At 37.2% G+C, this 23,761-nt stretch overlaps 1 protein-coding gene across 1 annotated transcript in view; it reads right to left on the reverse strand.

Annotated features, from left to right (window-relative positions):
• Positions 1-1,531: 1,531 nt before the first annotated feature.
• LOC150110169 (uncharacterized) overlaps positions 1,532-23,761 on the reverse strand; it is a 321,469-nt gene continuing 299,239 nt past the window's right edge. Inside the window, exons 12-13 of the mRNA XM_090391567.1 lie at positions 11,373-11,500; positions 1,532-1,751 (exon numbers count right to left, since the gene is read on the reverse strand). Coding sequence (XP_090247693.1) covers positions 1,532-1,751; positions 11,373-11,500 — 348 coding nt within the window. The remainder of the gene's footprint in view (positions 1,752-11,372; positions 11,501-23,761) is intronic.

Here is a 23,761-nt window from a genome sequence, read left to right on the forward strand (position 1 = left end):
GTGTTCTGTCGTATCATTACCCAATGAAATCATAGAGTAAAAGACAATCTTTCAGCTTACTTTTCCTTCAATTTTTGCATTTAGTAGTTCTCAGCAGATGTTTTTCAATGATTTCCACTCACAAAATTCAATGCTACCTGTAATTTTTTATTTATTTATTTTTTTTTTTTGGCCACCAAGTGTGCCTAGCAAAGACACATTAGGTGGCAATCTGTGCCATCATATACCTAGGGTACTTTTTCTTTAAACCAGTTAGAAAAAAGTCTAAGCAATACTTATTCTAATTAATATTTGTTTTCTCTCTTTTCCCAACATAGATGACACCTAATTAGGATTTTATTTCCTTGTCTTGTCTGTTACAATTTTTTAAACCAGTCTGACTGTTATACCAAATTTTTGTTGTTTTGTATACTGTAACAAACTATTTTTTAGCAAAATATCATCAAATTAATAAATATTATTTTCTTATGCATTTTTGAAAATTATGGAGACAACTACCGTGTTTGAATAAAAACTTTAGTTTAATATAACTAAAATCTACAATATATTCCCTATATATTCCCTATAACTAAAATACGTTTATTCCCTATATGCAAGAAAGAACACATTAAACACATTAAATATAACCATTATGGTGAAGCAGGCCTCTCAGACCATGCACTTAACACCTTACACCAAATCAACTGGAAAACCACCTACTCCTTACACCGCACAAAAACCTGGTACGAAAGAAAATTTAAGGAATCCTACGAAATCCTGATAAACCACCCAAATATCAATAACAAAGATGGTATGAAAATTCCAAGGATCTGGATGGCACACATTCAGCCAACCTAATATGAAAGATTCAACATGTCAGGACTCTAGCCAATCCGCTAGTATTAGAAACCATTCCACTCCAACTGGCTGGAATAATGTTAATATATGTATATAGTAGACAACACAAATAATAGGACTCTAACGTTGATGTATAATTTTTTATTTTTAATTTGTATTTTTTTTCCCCCACCAGAGGTCAGGCCAACAATTGTGGTGGCGGTTGGTCAGTGTCTTTAACGAACCAGTTTGATTGTAGTATAACTTGTTTCTTGTGTATATTTGTACGCTCCAGAAGATGACCTTGACATAAAGGTCAAAACATCGAATTGTAGATTTTAGTTATATTAAACTAAAGTTTTTATTCAAACACTGTAGTTGTCTCCATAATTTTCAAAAATGCATTCGGATCACCGTGCAAGCCTAAAAGAAAGGATTATTTTCTTATCATTCTGGAAGACAATACCGTGAAAATAAATAACATGTACTGCGAACACATAAGCCTTTCGACGTATTTGAGACATAACTAATTCTTCTTAATATGCTTTGCATCTTGCATTTATATCAGATAAAAAATAAATTGCTTCCAGGTTAATTGGAGACAAGTATTCTCCTCTTCCCCAAGCAATACAAAGACAATTTCTTGGGTAAAATAATTAAATTTATACTTAACAAATAAAAACAGATACAACAAAACTATAACAATATTACTGTATCAAATTATTGATAATGTCAAAGGCTGCAATAAAACAAAAAAATGAACAATCACCTCATCTGACATTTCCAAAATTCTTCCTTCCTTCTTAGGCTTAAGCTTACATTGTTCATATTCTACCTCACCAACTACATGTAGATGAGTCTGACAGGATGATGCATCTAAGCTTGTTCCTCGACTTAAAGGATGCTTGTAGTTACTTTCTTTAATGATACTATGCCTTTAAAGACACATAGTATATATAAATATATATAAGAAAAAGGGATATATTTATATATCTATTTTGCTAATGTATAAAAATATATATAAACAGCAAATAAATACACTATCTGATCAAAAGTATCCAAACACCCCTCTGCAATTCATAAACTGACATCTAGATGTCACTAGGACCTCCCTTACCAGTATAAAAGGAGGCACGGAGCTGTATGTTGTTCAGAGATAAGAAGTACTAGCAGAATGGGCAGGTCAAGGGAGCTCAGTGACTTTGAACATGGACTAGTTATTGGTTGTCACATCAGTAAAAAATCTGTTAGAGACATTTCAACTCTCCTCAAGTTGCCCAAGTCAACAGTTGGTGATGTGATTGTGAAGTGGAAATGTGAAGGCACAACGACAACAAAACCACGGTCAGGTAGGCAGCATTTAATGGCAGACATGGACCATCGAGCATTGAAGAAGGCAGTTCGTGGAAATCACCAGACATCGAGTGAAACAATCACCCAGGAGCTATGCAGTGCTACTAACTGTCCAGTCAGCACCATGACTGTGCCTTGAAAGTTAAGAGGAATGAGGGTTCTATGATTGAGCAACTACTCATAAACCAAACATTTCTCCTGTGAACGCTAAGCACCGCCTGCAGTGGTGTAAAGAGTGACGACTGGACAGTGGATAACTGGAAATGTGCGATTTTGGAGTGATGAATCATGCTTTACCATGTTGCAGTCCGATGCGAGGCTCTGGGTGTGCCGAATGCCTGGAGAACAATTCCTGCAAGCGTGTGTAGTGCCAACAGTGAAATTTGGAGGAGGTGGATTAGAGTGTGGGGGTATTTTTCATGGAATGGACTTGGTCCTCTTGTAACACTAAATGGAAATCTAAATGCAGAAGGGTACAAGGACATTTTGACCCATTGCGTACTGTCTATGGTAGAAGATCAATTCGGTGATGACTATAGTCTCTATCAGCATGACAATGCTACCTGCCATAAAGCAAGGTCTGTGAGGGAATGGTATGTGGACAACAACAACAACAACATTCCAGAAATGGACTAGCCAGCCCAGAGCCCTGACCTGAATCCCATAGAAAACTAATGGGATGAATTAGAATGCCGACTTCGCTCCAGACTCAAACAACCCACATCGTGAACTGCTCTGGCTACAGCTCTTCAGGAAGAATCAGCTACCATTCCTCCAGAGATGTTCTGACACCTGGTAGAAAGTCTCCCTGGCAGAGTTAGAGCTGTGATAGAAGCAAAGAGTGCACCCACCCTGTATTTATGTCCACTACTGGAAAGTGTGTCACAGGGAAAGTCTGATTACAGTTTCGAGTAGGTGTCCATATACTTTTGATCAGGTAGTGTATATATAAAGAAAATAGCTGGCCTATTTAGTTGAGTGGTTAGCATATTCACTCTCTAACCAGCAGGCTGGGTTCAAATCTTACCACGGCCATGGATGTTTGTGACTATCTTTTGGTGGGAGGTGAATTTCATTGTCCCCACTTATTAGAGGCCTGAAGTTTCATATTTGGGTCGCTAAAACAGGGTTCCTGCATTATGTAAAATATAAATTTTAAAGAATGCAAAATATATATAAAATTAATAAAAACAACAGAAAAAATTCTTAGCCCACCCACAGTACTAATGTACTATAGGTTTACAACATTTTGTGGGTTGAAATCATATGTGTGTGTGTATATAAATTTAATTATAAACATGTCATCTTGACCTTTTGAAATGAATATTACTTTAAGAAGTATGAATAGAAACCTAGATAATGTGTACTGCAGGAAAACAGATCAGCATATTTGGCCAGCGGGAGCCAGACCCAGAGGTAATACTAAGATTGAAGCAATGCAGAAAATAAGAAAAAGGAAAAAATATGACTTCTGTATTACTTCAACTTAGTATCACCTCTGGGTCTGGATAGTGACTCTTCCCATAATGCATAGCATTATACATGTCTGCAAGATGTGCTTTGCATTATGGGATACCAAGGCAAGTGATATGAAGTCTTAGCTTCTTTATACGAGTTGCCCAGTCCTGAAAAAAATACTTCAGGTGCAAACTTTGCTTGCTCACACTTTGATAAAGGATTAAGCCTAGTATATAATTTCTTGGTATCTTTAATTTTATAGTATAACCAAGTGAAAAAACTTCCAACAATAAGTAAATTCATCTGTGTATCTTTGCATGTTCCTGTTTATGATACTGCTACCAACAACATGAAAGATAGGGAGACAATTTCTGTTAAGATTAGGGTAATGGTAGAATGCTGCACAAGATTTCTTTAAAAAGTAGTTTCTATTTATAGGAACAATGATACAGTAGAGTCAAGGTCATTCTATCCTAATTTATCTCTAACCTATACAATTAAGGCATAGTTTGTTAGTCCAGACTTATTGTAGTAGCGATCTAGCTGGCTGCTCATAATGGTTTAGGTAAAGAAAGAAGAAACTCTATATAATCATTGAAGGAACAAAAGATGACATTAGTCCTTTAGAGTTTGTAAAAATATAGACAATATTCTGACAGCAGATGAAAACAGGAATATATGGGGGGGGGGGGGATCTGGAAAGTTCTGATAAACACCTAGAACAAAAATGATATTAAAGCAACTGATATAACTACAAGAAAGAACATATCTTAAAACCCTTTAATCCCCCCCCCCCATGTTTCATCTAATTGTAACAATTTGTTCTTTTTCTTTCTTGAAAACAAAAATGATATTAACAAAATTATCATATTATGATATTGTTCTAGGTTTATCAGAACAAAAGTGATATTTTTGTTTTGTTTATCAGAACTTTCTGGATCCCTCTAGGATAAAGATACAACATTTTTTGTTTTTTGGATTTGCACTCATATTTTTTTTCCCTCTATCAATCCCAAACAAATAGTTCATTCTTCAGAGAAAATGGTTGGGAAAGGCAGTTCTAAAGAGAAGAGACAGATAGAATGAAAGCAGAGAATAAGAAAGAAGTTATTATTATTATTAACAACAGAACTCCATGGAATCAAGACTTATCATGAAAGATACACAGTGTTAGAAAGCCCATCAAACCGGCTTTAAACTCATTCAACATATCTGCATTGTTGTCTGGCAAGGCACTACACTCCTCAACCCTTAGTCTGACTGTCTCCATACAAAGAACCTATTCCTTATGCCTCTGCTCACACCCTTCTTATACAGTTTCTAGAGATGTCCCCCTTGTTCTACTCTCTTCTATAAACAATTTCTTCCACATTAACCCAATAACAACCCTTTATGAGCTTAAATGTCTCAATCATATCCCTTCTCTTCCTCCAATTTACAAGTCTTTGCGAACTGCATTCCCTTCATCTGTCTTCATATCACACATTCCAGCTACCACCTAAGTCAGTCTTCTCTGGACCTTACTAATATATCCTCATCACCATAAAAACCAAGGGACAAAATCTGCACACAATAATCCATGTGATGCCTGATCAAGGCCTTATACAATGGAACCAGAACCTCTTTATTTCTGCACATTAAGGTCCTACACATCATTGCCATAATCTGATGTGATAACATTGCACAACATGTGTAATATAAAGCCTAACTTCTGATCCTTGTCTACTACTACCACTCCAAGGTCTCTTGTTTCGACCTCTTTCAAAATCTCCCCACCAAATATATACTTTACATTTCGTTGTTGTCTACCAAATTTCAGAACTTGACACTTTGCAACACTGAACGCAGTTCCATACTGTCATTCACTCATACAATTTATTCAAGTCTTCCTGTAAGACCACAATATCTGTTTGACTCCTCATCATTCTCCCCAGTTTTACATCATCTGCAACAGTCATATATCACCGGTTAAACGTATCCCAATATCATTAATATACACACTAAATAACAATGGTCCCAAAACAAACTTCTGTGACACACCACTAGTGATGTTCCTCTTCCAGTGGATAGTATTCAAGTTTAGAAGATATATGGTAAAACTTGGCAAAACTTCTCAAAGGATAACTTGGATATTAAGCGGCAAACTCAAACATGTTAATTTATTTTTAACAGTATTAATGAAAACACAGATTGATAAGAAAATAATAACTATTTATTAACTTATTGCTGATATTTCACTGGTATTATACAATGGTAGTATCCAGCATCTTCAGAGCACAAAAACAGTTTGCCACAGTGTATGAAACCCCCTAATAAACAACAACAACAATCTGGTATAACAATGGGACTAGTTTAAAAAATTGCAATGGACTGCACAAAGACTAAGGTCCTAATTACGTGCCATCTATGTTGGAACAAAACAGAGAGAGAGAAAGCAGGTATTAATTAGGTCTTAAGATGAATGTCTCCCAAATTTTTCTTAAATTTATACAGCCATACTTGTTGAGTATGGCTGTATAAGTTGATAAATTGATTTGACATAAGTTTAAATACGGTGCATTGCTGATGTTTATTAAGCACTCTAAATATCTTTTCAGATGTGCCGTGAATGTATGGGATGGTGACAGTTTTGCTGTGGTAGACAATCAGGGGAGGGGATTTCTGGGGAACATTTAGTATTTTTTATATCCTATGGGATTATAGCCATTGCTAAGAAGGATGTGATGCAAATGAGTGAGTTCGGTATTGAGAGCATTGTCACTGGAACAGTTCTGTGGGTTAGTGTTTTTTTAGGATACCATACTATTGAGATGGGTGAAGGTGTGACTGTTTGTGCAAATATCTCCCTATATGTGTGGGTGTTCTATAAATCAAAAAAGATAAGAACCCATCTGGAAGACGTGTAATTAGTGTATCCAGGAAGGGCAGACAGTCATTAGCTTCCAGTTCCATTGTAAAGTGGATTTTTGGGTGTTGGCTATTTAAATGCACTAAGAATGTATCCAATGTGTCTAGACCGTGTGGTCAAATAGCAAACACATCAACGTAGCATGGCCAAATCACTGATTTGAGAGTGACTGTACTGATAGCTAGCTTTTCCAGGCGTTCTATGTAGAAATTGGCTGGGGGGACATTGCTGTCTCATCTAATTGTTTGTATATTTTCCCTTTCCATGTAAAATAACCTGCATGTACTGGAAATTTAAATAGTTCTAAATTTTTTAAGGTATGATAATAAATTTAGTTTAATCCTTTATCCAAGTGTGAGCAAACAAAGTTTGCGCCTGAAAGTATCTTCAGGACTGGGTTAAGGTGGTACACACCAGGGCAACTCGTTGCAAAGGTGGAGCAAGCTACCAACACTCCTAACTCAGTATCTCCTATAATGCAAAACACATCTCCTTGCGGATATGTCTAATGTTATGCATTAAGCGAAGGGCCACTACCCAGACTAGTTTCGACCTTTATTGAGGTCTCTTCAGTGGGAGCCAGGCCCAAGTGGAGATATCAGGCAGAAGCATTAGCAGGTCATCTCTACCTATAGGAATTGCCAATTGGTGTGCCACCCTTTTTTAATAATTTACTCTGGATTTAGAGAAAGATGTTGAAAGTTTATTTTTCACTTGGTTAGAGTATAATAAATTTAGTTTAATCCTTTATCCAAGTGTGAGCAAACAAAGTTTGCGCCTGAAAGTATCTTCAGGACTGGGTTAAGGTGGTACACACCAGGGCATCCTTTATTGAAGAGACCTCAATAAAGGTCGAAACTAGTCTGGGTAGTGGCCCTTCGCTTAATGCATAACATTAGACATATCCGCAAGGAGATGTGTTTTGCATTATAGGAGATACTGAGTTAGGAGTGTTGGTAGCTTGCTCCACCTTTGCAACGAGTTGCCCTGGTGTGTACCACCTTAACCCAGTCCTGAAGATACTTTCAGGCGCAAACTTTGTTTGCTCACACTTGGATAAAGGATTAAACTAAATTTATTATACTCTAACCAAGTGAAAAATAAACTTTCAACATCTTTCTCTAAATCCAGAGTAAATTATTAAAAAAGGGTGGCACACCAATTGGCAATTCCTATAGGTAGAGATGACCTGCTAATGCTTCTGCCTGATATCTCCACTTGGGCCTGGCTCCCACTGAAGAGACCTCAATAAAGGTCGAAACTAGTCTGGGTAGTGGCCCTTCGCTTAATGCATAACATTAGACATATCCGCAAGGAGATGTGTTTTGCATTATAGGAGATACTGAGTTAGGAGTGTTGGTATCTTGCTCCACCTTTGCAACGAGTTGCCCTGGTGTGTACCACCTTAACCCAGTCCTGAAGATACTTTCAGGCGCAAACTTTGTTTGCTCACACTTGGATAAAGGATTAAACTAAATTTATTATACTCTAACCAAGTGAAAAATAAACTTTCAAAAATTTTTAAGGTATGGTTTGCTGAAATACTTTTAGGTGGATAGAATTTTTAATAAAGGAGGGAGAATTGATTATGAGAGTGGCTAGTAGTTTAGATAAATGTTTAACAAGTTTTTGTATGTGGGACTGTTTATACTATACACAATAGGCGTACCTTGTTCGTGAATTTTAGGTGCTCCATATATTCTGGGTGTTTTAACATGGAAGGGCTTGAGTTTGTTCACTGTTTCTTAAGGTCAGGAAGTGACTTTTTTCAATAATTCAGTGAACAAACTCAAGCCCTTCCATGTTAAAACACCCAGAATATATGGAGAACCTAAAATTTTCTTATCAGTCTGTGTTCTCATTAATACCATTAAAAATAAATTAACATGTATGGTGAACACATAAAACCTTTCCACATACACTGACAAGCAAGGATAAGGAAGTTATTTTGAACTCTTAATAAGGCTTTGATACAACCACATCTAGACTGCTGTGCACAGATTTGGTTAGGTTTCTTGGGGGGGGGGGGGATGGAACCGATGGAGAGAATTCAGAGGAGAGTAACCAAAATAGCAAGTTTGTGAAATGCTCATTATGATTATAGACTGAATGTTTGTGGGTTACAAAGTTCATCTGATTGGTAGAAAGAGGAGACAGAAAGATTGTAGAAACAAATAAGTTATGAAAGAGGCTTTACAGAGTAAATACATAATTTCAGCACATAGCAAGATAGCTAGATGGAATCATCCCTGGAAGTTTGTAGTTAGCAATAGTGTAAGGACTAGGTTTTTTGCTTGGAGAGTGGCAAATGAGTGAAATGGTTTGGCAGAGGTGGTCATGAATTGGCTTGCATCAAGGGTCAGCAATAAGTCCGTTCCTGTTTAATATTGTGATGGAGGTGGTGACAGAGGAGGTGAGAGAAGACGCGCCTTGGACTATGTTGTATGCAGATGACATCCTGCTGTGTGCAGAATCAAGAGAAGAAGTGGCAACTAAACTGGAAAGTTGGAGGAAAGTACTGGAAGAGAGGTATAAGACTGAGCAGAAGTAAGACAGAGTATATGTGTTGCAAAGTGGATGGCAGCCAGGAGACAGATCTGGAAGGAAATGTCATCAGGAAGGTCAGTGACTTTAGATACTTAGGTTCAACAATGAAAGAGGATGGTGAGGCTGAGAAGGAAGTGGGATGCAGGATGCAAGCAGGATGGAGGAACTGGAGAGAGAGAGAGAGATGGCTGGAGTGCTATACAATAAGAGGGTACCGATCAATCTAAAAGGCAAAATCTACAGGACAGTAGTGAGACAAGCTATGACATATGCTATGAAAACTGTGGCCCTGAGGAAAAATAACATCAGCAGGATGGAGGTAGCGGAGATGAGAATGCTTACGTGGATATGCAGTGTGACCAGAAAGGATAGTCTGAGAAATGACTATGTAAAGAAACGGTGAAAATTACGAACTTAGGAGCAAAGATACAGGAGGCAAGGTTGATATGGTTTGATCATGTGATGAGGAGGGAGGAAGAGTATGTGGGAAGAAAGGTCATGCAGATGGATGTGCGGGGGAGGAGGAGGAAGCGCAGACGGCCAAAGAAGAGATGGAGGGGATGGTGGAGGAGGACTTGAGGATGAAGAACTTGGATGTGGCTACAGCCCAAGACAGGAGGTTGTGGAGGAGATTCACCACAAACAGTGACCCTACTTAAGTGGGAAAAGCTGCAAAAGAAGAAGAAGAAGGGGTGGTCATGAGTGCCTTTCCAGTGAATGAGTTTAAGGAGAGGTATGATAAGCATTGTGTAAATAATGATTTCCTTGCACACTAATGGCATTTATAGATGTGTGCAAGGAAAATGCCTGTGAACATCAATGCCATAATTCAAACATAGTACATTTACAAAAACTAAACATAAGTAAAAAATTCTCACTGTCATAAAATAATATAATTTAATATAATCTAAATATTACTCAAATTCAACAGAAATTGAGTTGTATCATGACAACTTCATGATATTTTATATTTTTAAGATAATGTATTCATCCAAATAGAATCACACTGCAGTAGGGAATCAATTATCAATTATTGGTGGTTACTTCTAATGCAGTTTCTCAGTATCAGAAGAAATCACCAATTACATCACTAAAGCATACTTAGCTTCACAGAGTTAAAGGTTTAACTGAGTCAGTCTCCATTTGCTGTTGTTATGTGTCATCCAGTCATTTTTGAATGTTGGTTATCTTGTGAATAAGGGCTCTCCATCCCACTCGGCCTCTTGTCTTTTCTTTCAGCAATTGTAAGTTCAAGGTCCTTTATGTTGTCCATACAATTCTTTTGCAATCTTCCTCTCCTTCTCATGCATTCACTCTTCAATGATTCATCTGCTTTCATAATATGTCCAAAGTACATTAACTTCTGTTTAGCGATCATTGCCTCCAGGGAGCATTCTGTCTTTATATATTCTCTAAAACTTTCTTCTTAGTCATTCTTGCAGTCTATGGGATTCTTAATAGTCTCCTCCATGCTCATAATTCAAATGAATCAATTCGCTTTCAGTTGTTCTTAATAATCCCGCTTTCATATTCATACATCACTACTGGAGATAGCAAAGGTTTTACAATGTGTCCCAACAAAAAAGCTTTCGTTGGGGCACATTGGTGATTTTGACAGTGGATGAAAAACAACTGCAAATTCTGTTGTATTTATAAATCCTCACATACAGTATTATAATGATAACTAATAATTAAGGAATTGACAGCATACACTAGAAATATAAATTAAATAAACTTTAATATATACTTTCTGATATTTCAGCAAATGTCATGTTGCCATCTTCTTGGGAACTTAATACAAAGACAAGTGCACACAAATACTACATAACAGCAAATGAGAACCGAAGCTAGGAAGCTAACGTTTTCCTAAAGTCCTGATGGTGCTTCTGTTCTTCTGATAAATGAACTTCAGCTCAAAGGCCAAGAACTACCAATATAGCCCACCAGGGGGGCACCATCAGAACTTTAGGAAAACGTTAGCTTCCTAGCTTCGGTTCTCATTTGCTGTTATGTAGTACTTGTGTGCACTTGTCTTTGTATTAAGTTCCCAAGAAGATGGCAACGTGACATTTGCCGAAATATCGGAAAGTATATATTAAATTTTATTTAATTTATATTTCTAGTGTATGCTGTCAATTCCTTAATTATTAGTTATCATGTTTAACCAGCATATAAGCCTTTCTCTACAAGCCTCACATACAGTAGTGTTTTAAATTTTTACTGCTAATATTGTATTTATAAGGCACATTCATTATACATGAAACAATAAATATATGAATCAATGCCATACCTCCTAGAAAGACATACCAAGCTTTGGCGATGTTTTGAACGAGGATGAATAGCTCCTGTTAAAATATGAATTGCATGAAAATGATTCTGTACTGCTGTGCATAGTTCAGGGCTTTCCTCCTCTGAAAGCTATTAAGAATAAATAAAGCTAAAGAAATGGCAAAAAATCATCAGGTGAATATTAAAATTCTTCTCTCTCTCTCTCTCTCTCTCTCTCTCTCTATATATATATATATATATATATATACACACAAAATTAATTATTATTATTATTATTATTATACAAGCAACTCTACAAAGTCTGTAAACTCATCGCGACAGACCCACACAATCTATCATACCTCTTCTTGAACCCATTAACAGACAAAGTACTTACAACTGACTCTGGCAACCCATTCCAATCATTCACAACTCTTCAAGCAAAAAATCTAGTCCTCACATGCCTACTAATCACACCTTTATTCAACTTCCAGGGATGACTCCTTGTTCTGGTCCCTGTAGCCAAGTGCTGAAACATTTCCCCTGCATCTATTCTATAAAACCCTTTAAGCAACTTAAATGTTTCTATCATATGTCCTCATTTTTCTCCTATCAACCAACTTCTGATTCACACATCCTCAAAGTATCCTCATGGGAACCATTCCACAGACCACTCACCATCTTGGTCACTCGCCTCTGAATCCTCTCTACTGCTTCCTTATCCCCAAGAAACCCAGGAGACCAGACTTGAGTACAGTAATCTAGATGTGGGAGTATCAAGGCCTTATAAAGAGGAATGATAACTTCCTTATCTCTACTTGTTAATGTGTCCATCAACAGCCAAGTAGTCTTATGGGCTACTTTAGCAACCTTAGCAATATGTCCTCTAAACTTTAACTCTCTGTCTACCATACCCCTAAATCTCTAGCTTCATCTATTTCCTGGAGTACAGTGCCATCAATGTGATACATGGCTTGTAATCTACTTATCCCAAAATGCATAACTTTACATTTCTCAACATTAAATTGAGACTCATCAACTTTTGCCCATACTGACAGCCTATTTAAATCATCCTGCAAGCTTTCCACATTGTCTTGACTAACTATTACTCAACCTAATTTCGCATCATCAGCAAACAACTGAATATTTCCTTTCAGGTTATTTCCAATATCCCTTCCCTTCATGTGTCATCTCCTATCCAGGAGGTTGGCTACCATGATGCAACTCATGGCCGACTATGGGCATAACGACATGTGGTGAGGACTCTATCTCTTCCACACATTGTCTTAAGTATTCATGGCTGTAAATCCGTGTGTGTGTTCATGGGACCAGTTTGCCTGCTTGCAGGATGAAAAACCCAGATAAACTGGGGAGAAAAACCCTGCGGTCCATGCCCAAGACTGGCTAACTTGGCTATTGTATTGTATTTATAATGTAACTTGGCTATGGCTGAGGAAGATCCCTGATCTCCTCACATCATCGACAGGAGACGAACCTAGGACACTCCTTCCCTAGGCTTATGGTTGCAAAGCGCATAGCCACCAGGCTAACCGCACAGACATTTCCTATATCATTTATGTACAAATTAAGGAGCAATGGATCCAGCACTGAACCTTGCGGCACACCACTAGTCACCAGTTTTTGCCTCGATTCTGTCCCTCCATATACCATTTTTTGATATCTGTTCAGCAGCCACCCTCTTATCCACTTAATCAGTATTATATCCAACCCCATTTGTCCTAATTTGCATAACAGAGTTCCATGTGATATTCTGTCAAAGCCTTTGCAAAATCCAACAAAATCATTGTCTAGACATTTCCTTTATCCAACTCAGCTGTTACTCTATTATAAAAAGTTAGTAAATTACTAAAGCATGACCAATGCTTCACAAAGTCATGTTGACCCTCATACGGTATTATACTTTTATCTACCCATTCTTGAATTCTCTTGTTTACCAATTTTTCTAGTACTTTTACTACCACATCTGAGATACTGATTGGTATATAATTTGCTACTGTAGTCTTAGAACCTTCCTTATGCAAAGGAATTATTTTGCCCACTTTCCATTCCCTTGGAATTCTACCAGAGCTTCTGACTTAAATTAAAGAGCCTAGTCAGAGGCATTGCCAGTTCCCTTTCACCTTCTCGCAAAACCCAAGCTGATGTCCCATCTGATCCCATAGCTGTATTTCAAATGAGATTCTGCAATATCCTAAGACCATCCAATTCATCCACCTCTGTTCCGACCTTAATGTCTGTCACATAGGATAAAGCAGTAACCTCACTAGAAAGATATATGCTTGCAAAGTGGTCATTCAGTACCTCAACTATTTTATCTGCTTTTGTCCCATTGTGACCATCATCACTCATTAAGGTTAATCTTCCATAGTCATTCTTCCTGTTATTTGCCACATAACAAAAGAACTTTTTGGGATTTCCTTTGGTTTGCTCGGCTATATTCTTCTCATAATCTTTCTCTTTATATACCCTCCACAGCATTTTCTTCTTCTGCAGCTCTTCTGCTTAATGATTATTGTTCATCCATCTAACTCCTACCTGATTAACCCTCAGTTTACAATTTATTACTGCTTCCTCTAGATGACCCTTAACTATATCCCATGCACTACTAACATCCTTACCCTGCAGTGTTTTATGCCATGGTACATGGTATACAGATTTCAGCTTCTTTCTAAACATTTCATAATCACCTGCCTTGTAGTTCCACAAATACCTGTTCTCGATAGAATATTCCTCATGTTTTACAATCTCCCAAGTCAAGACTGAATGGTCACTTTCACCAATTGGAGGAAATGTTGTCACCTTGGTTATGGATAGCTCTTCTGATCCTATGACCAGGTCCAATAGCTCACTCGCTTCCATCTCTCAACAGTATATAAATTCTATTTCCTTCCTGCCATGTGATCTTTTTTCCTTCCAGTCTATATCTCCATAGTTGAAGTCCCCCATAATAATCACTTGATCTGCATGTCTTCTAAATCATTTGTGGAACTCCCTAGCCTACAGCAACAATATGTTTTGTCTTACTGGTCCTAATCTCATACCAGATTGCTTCAAATGAACAGCCACCCTCTCACCTGTCTCCTATTCTTTTTGGTCGCAATTCATCTGCTATCATCAGCAGTACTCCTCCCAAATCCTATCTTGTCTTTCCTGAAAATACTAAATCCTTTAGATTCAATCCCTGTAACTACATCATCTGCTGTTAGCCAAGTCTATTCCTTAATGCCTATAACTTTTGGCGAGGTTGCACTGACCAATGTCAAAAACTCCTCCCTCTTGTTCCTGATACTTCTGGCATTAGGATATAAAAACTGCAGCATCCCTTTAGTTCCCCCCCCCCACCTTTACTGCAGTTTTTATATCCTAATCAGTATCTCAGGAGATTGACTACCGTGTATCTCCACCATGTCCTATTTTGCACCTCTCTGCTGCATTCCTCATATGAGAGATAGGTCCAGTCTTTTATTTTTCATCCACTCTAGTCTTTGTCTTCCTCTCTTTCTCTTTCCCTCAACAGTTCTTTCGAGGTGTCCTTTGTAGGCAGTTATGTCTCAGAATATGTCCAAAAATAGCTGACTTTTCTCTTTTTAATTTCTTTCATCAGGTTCCTGTTTACACCTACCATCTCTAGTACCTCTTCATCTGTCTTTTTGTCTTTCCATGATATCCTCATAATTCTTTGCAGCATCCACATTTCAAAGGCCTCCAGTGTTTTCACTCAGATTGGAGAGTGTCCATGTCTCTACTCCATACAATAATGTGAACCATATGTAACATTTGGAGATTCTTAGTCTTGTTTTCTGATTTAATTCTCTAGATGTCAGTAGATTTTTCATACTGTTGAAAGTTGACCTGGCAATTTCAATCCTTTTTCTAATTTCATCTTCTGTCTTGCCATTCTCTGTGATCAAGTGTCTGAGGTATATGTATGTTTGCACCTGTTCTAATTTATTTCCTTTTATATCGATGCATATTTTTGGTATTTCATTTTCTCTTGAAATTATCATGATTGTCTTTTTAAAGTTGAAACTATGGCCATACTGTTCACTGTACTTGAGGGTTTCATCTATAAGTCTTGAGGTCATATTTGTTTTCAGCTAGAAGAACCGTGTCATCTGCATATCTAGGTTATTAATATTTCTGCCCCCTTACAGTGGTTCCTTTGAGGTTACTAATTTTATTAAATATTTCTTCTGTGTACAGGTTAAAGAGAATCGGAGAAAAGGCACAGCCTTGTCTCACACCTTTCTGAACTGGGAATTCTTCTGAGGTCTCCCTATTTATTCTCAAAGATGCAGCCTGTTCCCAGTAAAGATTAGTTATTAGCGTAATGTATTTTTCCATCCATGCCTATTTTTGAAAGGATTTCAATTAATTCTTGATGTTGAACATTCGAATGCCTTTTCATAATCTATGAAGCAGAGGTACACATCTGTTTGTTTTTCTAGATATCTTTCTATGATGGTTCTGATGTTGAAAATACCTTCTCTTGTACCTACATTTTCCTTGAAGCCACTTTGTGTATCATTTATTTCTATGTTTATTTTTCTTTTATTTCTTTCAAGAATAATGTACAGGAGGACTTTTGATTCTTGACTGATGAGGCTAATTGTCCTGAACTCTTCACATCTTATAGCTTTTGTTTTTTTGGGAATTGGAATGAAAATTGAGTGATTAATATCTTTGGGTAGAAATCCAGTCTCATATATTTTATTGCATAATTTTGTTAGAAATTTCAGTCCTTCATCAAGAGCCCTCAACCATTCTGCCAAGATATCTATTCCTGCAGCTTTATGTGGTTTTAGTTTTCTGATGGCATTTTCAACTTCACAGAGTAAAATGGGTGGTCCTTCTATATCAGTCTGTTCAGGAATATTATTTCTTTGTTGGTCGTATAATTTCCTTGTGTATTCAATCCATCCTTCCATGATTTCTTTTTTATCCATTAGAATATGGTCTCTTGAGTCTCTAATGACTTGCATGATTTACTGTATTTGTCCTGCTTGTCATTTCTCTGATCTTTTCATACATTTTCTCTGCTTCTATGTTTTCTATCAAGGTTTTGTATATCTATACATTTATTCTTAATCCATTCCTCTTTGGCTTTCCTGCATTCTTTTTTTATTTCTTTATTCATGCTTTTATATTCAGGTTTGTTCTTTAACTTTTTTCTTTGTTCCATCAATTTTTCATTTATTTTCATTTATCCAAGGTTTATTCCTTTTCCTTTTTAATTGTGGGATTGTATTTCTGGCTGCTTCATTGATGCTATTCTTGAATGTTTGCCAGTTCATGTTAATTTCATCAATTGGTGTTCTATTTTCTGTGTGAGTTGTGGTGTCAGACTTGTTAAGGGATTTTGTGAATTATTTTATAAAGCAGTCTTTAACTTCTTGGTTGTTAAGTGAGTCTGAATTATAAGTTTCTCTTATGAATGGTTGGCTTGGTATCTTAAGTTTTATTTTGATTTTTGCAATCACTGGGTTGTGGTCCAATCCTATGTCTGCTCCAGGATATGTTCATGTTTGTGTTATGGCATTTCGGAATCTTTTGCTTATCATTATATAGTCAATTTGATTTCTATACATGTCCCCAGGGCTTTTCCATGTATATAGTCTTCTGGGAGGATGTTTAAACAATGTGTTGGCAATTATTAGGTCATTGGTTTCACAGAAATGAATTAATCTTTCACCTTTTTCATTTCTGATTCCAAGTCCTTGGTTTCCCATGCAAAATGAGATTTTTTCTGAACCCACTTTTGCATTTAGGTCGCCCATCATTATAATAATATCATCTGACTTAGCACTAGAGATTGCAGTTTGGATGCCTTCATAAAATTGTTCCAGCTCTTCATCTAGGTGGTCTTGGGTTGGTGCATATGCTTGGATAATATACAGGTTGAATGGTTGTGCAGTTATTTTGGCTGTTATGATTCTGTCATTTATGGGCCAATATCCATATAGAGATGTTGCAATTCTATTACTTAGGACAAGCGCTACTCCATTAAGGTGTAAGTCACTGCCAGAGTAGATTATAGTGTGATTTTTTCTTTTTATTATGTCTGTATCTGTCCACCTCACTTCACTGATACATGCAATATCAGCCTTCATCACTTCCAATTCCTGGAGTAGGTTGTCTAATTTGTCTGCCTCGCAGAGTGTTCTGACATTCCATGTTACTATTTTCAAGGGATTGCTCCTAGTTTTCAGACTAAGGGACATCTGAGAATATCCTCCCCAGAGGGTTTGGGATATTATCTTTGTACACTACCGTAGTGGTTCTTGTCTTACAATTCCTGGTTTCAAGCTCTTCTTCCCTGTATCTATAAGAGCTTATTGTTGCAGGGGGGTCTCAACCACATCTCTAACTTCATATTGTGACATGGTGTGTTTCATGGTTAACAATGAATAAATACATAGTGAGGCTCCAATCTCTTTCACAGTGTCTGCCCACAAGTCCCTTAGATGTCAAGAGTGTGGCCTTGATGTGCCGCACATTTTGCTGTCATGCCCTTGATGCCATTAATGTTGATTCTTCTGCCATCTTGGCCATTCCAGACTTTGTGCACATAAAGGTTGACATTCCCTATTTACAGCATTGTATATTGCTGATACCCTCACTTAGTTTAGTCCGTCAGCCAAGGCTGTTTACCGGGGTGTGGTCGCTGGTGTGCACTACCAACTTCTTGGAACCATAAGTGAGAGCTGAGTGTATGTGAGGACCAAGCCCAACATCCTGACCCTGAGATCAGCGGCTGACATCGATACTAAGGTGCTACCTCTCCACCCCCCCCCCCTGAATTGACTGCCCTATTCAATATTTTTGCTTGAGAGACCAGATTCCTCACTTGGTCATTCTCACACTCACTTGCTTTATGGGTGCCTTCACACAAACTCACTCACTTCCACCCTAATTGCTTAAGTTTCCTGAATTTGGAAACTTCAGCATGGTTGGTGAACAAAGCTCTCTCTCCAGACACCTAATACCAAAACCATTTAGATGGCCAATCACCATTGTACAAATCCTTCTTTCCATCAAACAGAAACCACAGATACAGAAATTCTATATACCTTTTGCACAACGTATGTATAAACTCATTGGCTATCAATGCCTCCTCCTCAGTTTGCCTCTTTAATAGTGTAGCAGGAGACTTACAATCTTCACCTTCTCACTCTTCAGTTTTGCTTCTTGCCTCTCAAACCATTTGTGCCAACCAAAACAATCATTTCCCTCGACTTACCTTTTTACCTCCGAATGGTGTGGCTAATATCGTGAAATTTTGCATTCGGGAAACACGATTTTGTCATACTTTTGTTATATACTCCCCTGATAATTGAGTCTCCATACATAATTTTCTCCTTCGACTGGTCTTTATTGTTCCTTCGGATCACCTACTTCTTTCTTTTTTCAGCCCTGCTTAACTCCTGCCACTTCTGCAATTTTTCAATTTCATACTTTGTCCTATGAAGGATAACATTTACATGTGCTAGTTCTTTATTAATATCCATTTCATTCTCCTTTATTTCCACGGTTCTAGTTCGACATTAATAACATCATTTTCCATCTTATTGTCGGTATATTTGTTGCAATCTCATCACCTAACCGACACTCACTTTTAAAACATTTAATACATACTCTCTCTCCAGTTTCAATTTCCTTCCACATATTCTTCAATTTTCTCAACGAATAAATTTCACATACACTGCACTTAATAATATCCTGCAAATTCAAATCACCAGATAATGTGTTTTTTTCCACCATATGATAAGGGAGAATTTCATATAGGATGAAATTCAAATATTACTGTGCTGTTTCTCTGAAAAAGATTTTCAAACTAACTACCTAAACATGAACATCCTTACTAGCAAAAATGGATACAGTATATACCATAGTTATTTCATCTTTATTAAGATGGAAAAATTAAAATATCTATTCACAACTGCAGAATAATTAAAACGTACATGTAACACAAACTACACATAATAAAAGAAATATTTTTATTGTCCTGAAAATAAACAGTAATAAATGTTGCTGTTTACACTGACTGAAAAGATTCATCTAAAAATTAATTGTAGCATGTATGAATTTATACAGTCAAAACCAATTCACAGTCAGGAAATGACACTAGCTCATGCAGCATTATAAATATAAATATATATATTTTATTTTTTATGAAATCAAAATTTCCTTTTAAAATGAGAAGCAAGCAGGAAATAAGTATTTTATTTTTTATTATATTTACTTCAAAATTCTACCAACATTCCCAACCTGCTAAAGCATTTTTTATTTTATATCTTCATTTTGGATCTATCCTGTTTTTTTTTTTAAAAACTATTTAGATGCCCAGAAATTATATTCTTCGTTTAATCCTTTACCCCAAGTGTAAGCAAACAAAGTTTGTTCCTTAAGTATTTTTCAGGACTGGGTAACTCGTATACAGAAGTTAATGACTTCACATCACTTGCCTTAGTATCCCATAATGCAAACCACATATCCTTACGGATATGTATAATGCTATGCATTATGGGAAGGCTAACTACCCAGACTGGTTTCAATCTTTATTGAGGTCTCAACAGTGGGAGCCAGACCCACACTTTGATAAAGGATTAAATCAAGAATATAATTTCTTGGCATCTTTAATTTATAGTATAACCAAGTGGAAAAACTTCCAACAACTATCTCTAGTCCAGAGTATTTTAATAATAAGGTGCGACACCTTTTGGATAGTCCTATGTGGAAATATGACTTCTGCATTACTTCAACATTGGTATCACCTCTGGTTCTGGCTCCCACTGATGAGACCTCAATAAAGGTTGAAACAGCTCTGGGTAGTGGCCCTTCCCATAATACATAGTATTATACGTCTGTAAGGATATGTGCTTTGCATTATGGGATACTAAAAGTGATGTGAAGTCATCAACTACTGTATACGAGTTGCCCAGTCCTGAAAATACCGAAGGAAGAAACTTTGTTTGCTTACATTTGGGTAAAGGATTAAACTCAGAATATAATTTCTTGGCATCCTTAATTTATTTTTAAACATAAATCCATATATGAAGGGTTGTAAAAATTATGATACACTAATACTAGAAGGTTTACTTTTACTTACACCATCACCTAACGGCACTGATGTGCTACAGGTTCTTGTGCCTCTCATGTGTAGGAGAGATAAATAAATAAGGACGATGTGGAAGGAATACCGTTTGCATAAGGATGATGTCTGTTATGAACATTATAAGAAGCAGGCTAGAATAGTCACAACTGTTGTATGAAAAGCAAAGTTTGATTATGAAAAGAAACTGGCTTTGTGTGCTAAAGACAACCCACAAGAATTCTATCGATATGCTGCAAGTAAAAGAAAAAATGAACATGAAAGAATAACTCTTCTAAATCCAGATGGCATGAGGTTACAGATGCAGAAGGGATTGTTCAGCTAATGAGTGCCCATTTTGTTAAAAGCTATCAACCTGGTGTATGCAACATTGAGCCCACTGCTACCTCTTCATTGGATGAAGAAACGCAGGTGTATGAGGTATTAGAGCTGCACAAATTGAATAAGAATTTAGCAATAAGGACTGATGTGGTATCAGCACGTGTGCTAAAAGAGTGTTCAGCTGAACTGGCTATTCCTTTGACCAGGCTGTTTAATATGAGTCTCGGAACAGGGAAGATTCCGCAGAAAGAAAGGAATGCATGGTAATTCCATTGCACAAGGGTGGTGCAAAGACTAATGTATCCGACTATTGACCAATTAGTATCTCATGAGTGGTGGTGAAGATTTTAGAAAAATTAGTTAGGGCCCACATTCAGAAATGGGTTGCCAGTGAATCTCTACTTTGCAATGAGCAACATGGGTTTACTAAGGGAAGGTCATGTTTTAGCAACTTGCTCACATTCTATAACAACGTTACCATTGAACTAGACAAGGGGAATGGATACACCATGATACTTTTGGATTTTGCTAAGGCTTTTGACAGAATACAGCATAGTTGACTGTTGCATAAATTGAAGAAAATGGGTTTGGGTTATAGAATATTAGCATGGATAAGAAGATGGCTGACTGACAGATATCAAAAAGTGGTACACGGGGGATGTGAGTCTGCAAGATTTAAGGTAACCAGTGGTGTACCACAAAGATCAGTGCTTGGTCCACTGTTATTCAATCTGTACATTAATGATATTGGGAAGGATTTGACAAGCGGTATATGGCTATTTGCTGATGATGCAAAGATAGGTAGGGTAATGAGGATAATTGCAATGCTGAAACGAACGTTCACATGTAAGGATGTTATTTTGCCTCTTTACAAGGCCTTGATTAGACCTCACTTGGACTATTGTGTGCAGGTCTGGTCTCCTTGTTTCCATTGTGATTCTGATATATTGAAGAGAGAAAGTACAAGGAGAGTGTTAAAAATGATATCAGGATTGTGGAATACTGATTATGAAGACATATTGAGAATTTGTAGACTGCAGACACTTGCAAACAGGAGAAAGAGGGGTGATATGATTGAGACTTACAAACTTCTGAAAGGGTCATACAGGATTTCAATTGATGGAATTTTTCAATTTATGGAGAGTGGGGAAAGGACAAGAGGTCATCCTTGGAAGCTGAGAATGAAGCCCACCAAGAATGGTGTGAGGGCTAGATTTTTCTCTCAGAGGGTGGTGCATGATTGGAATGTGTTGCCATTGGATATTGTGAGTGCAAGCAGTGTGAATGAATTAGTATGAATAAGTATGATAGCTGGCGTGTGTAGTATGTGGCCTCCCTCGATGAGTGTCTGGCTCCCTGGAGGTTTCTCTTAATAATAATAATAATAACACACACACACACACACACACACACACACACACACACACACACACACACACACACACACACACACACACACACATGTGTATATATAAACATTATATCAAGGGAATTTTAGTAGAAAATACACCACCACCAGTTCAAAGTACAATTATTTCTCTTCTGTGTTTCAAGAAAAGGCAGTATTAATTGAGAAAGAGAAGAGTTATATGCTAATTGATGTTCTGAATCAGTAATAGCTGCTACTTCATAGTAGAAGTAGCAGCTATTACTGATTCCCCTTGCAGAGATGTATGATGCTATGCATTAAAGGCAATGGTCATTATCCATACCGGTTTCCCTTTGTTTAAGTGCAGGGATACCTTTCCAAAAACTAGTAAAATCCCCCGAATTAAACTGCCACTACTACTACTTCCCAATAATGAGCGACCCACAGGATCAGAAAGTCAGAAACTCAGTTGGCTGTACACCGTGGCAGGCTCCCCTACCACAATGCAGAGCCACTCATTTGCTCATCTGGAAGGGTAATAGCAACAGCCGTGCCTCAGTTAACTTCACAGGCTACAGCACTACCATTCATTACCCAAGCTACCAACCAGTTTCGACCTTCATTGAGGTCTCGTCAGTGGGAGCCAGACCAGACAATGCTAAGGTTGAAGTAATACAGAGCTTATGAATTTTACCTAAACAAGTTGCCACAAGGTGCTTCGACTTTATTAAATAAAATCTTAGGATGAGAGATAGATGTAGAAAGTTTTTTAACTTCGGGGGTATATTATGTATTCAAGATACCAAGTAATTTTATATAAACTTCGTTTTTAATCCTATTTCCCAAGTCCCAAGTGAGCAAACAGACAAGTAAGTCAAGTTTGTGCCTGCATGTAGTGCAAGTCTGAGGCAACTCATGGTAGTGCCACTCTAGGCAACTCGTGGTAAAGGTAGATTAAGCTCTGATTAGCATTTTCTTTAATATTTTTCCCTTTATGTAAAGCACGTCCCCCTTGCAGAGATGTATGATGCTATGCATTAAAGGCAATGGTCACTACCCATACTAAGGAAAGTGATCAGAACTTAATCCACCTTTACCACGAGTTGCATAGAGTGGCACTACCATGAGTTGCGTCAGATTTGCACTACGTGCAGGTGTAAACTTGAATTACTTGCCTGTTTGCTCACTTGGAAAATATGATAAAAAACCAAGTTTATATAAAATTACTTGGTATCTTGAATACATAATATACCCAAGTTAAAAAACTTTCTACGTATAGCATAATTATTTAAAATTTTCACTTAAGCATGCATTTCATAACTACTACTACTTCCCTCCTCAACTTTATGGTTGATGGGATAACAATATGCTACTTTACTAGGGAATAATGATTATGAAAGAATGAGTGGTTTCCTGTTGCCTTTCTTGCCCTACTGTAAGTATTTGTCTGTAGATCTAAAAACAGGCAAACCATGGGACTGGTTTGCCTGTTTTTAGAAATAAAAAACCCAAGTTCTGGGAAGATAAAACCCTCCACCTCCATGTGAGACTAGCTATCATAATTCACCTTTAAGGCAAAAAGACCTGA

Source organism: Typopeltis vanoorti, chromosome 1, assembly GCF_054136105.1.
Source record: "Typopeltis vanoorti isolate ZY-2024b chromosome 1, IOZ_Tvanoo_1.0, whole genome shotgun sequence".
NCBI lineage: Eukaryota > Metazoa > Arthropoda > Arachnida > Uropygi > Thelyphonidae > Typopeltis > Typopeltis vanoorti.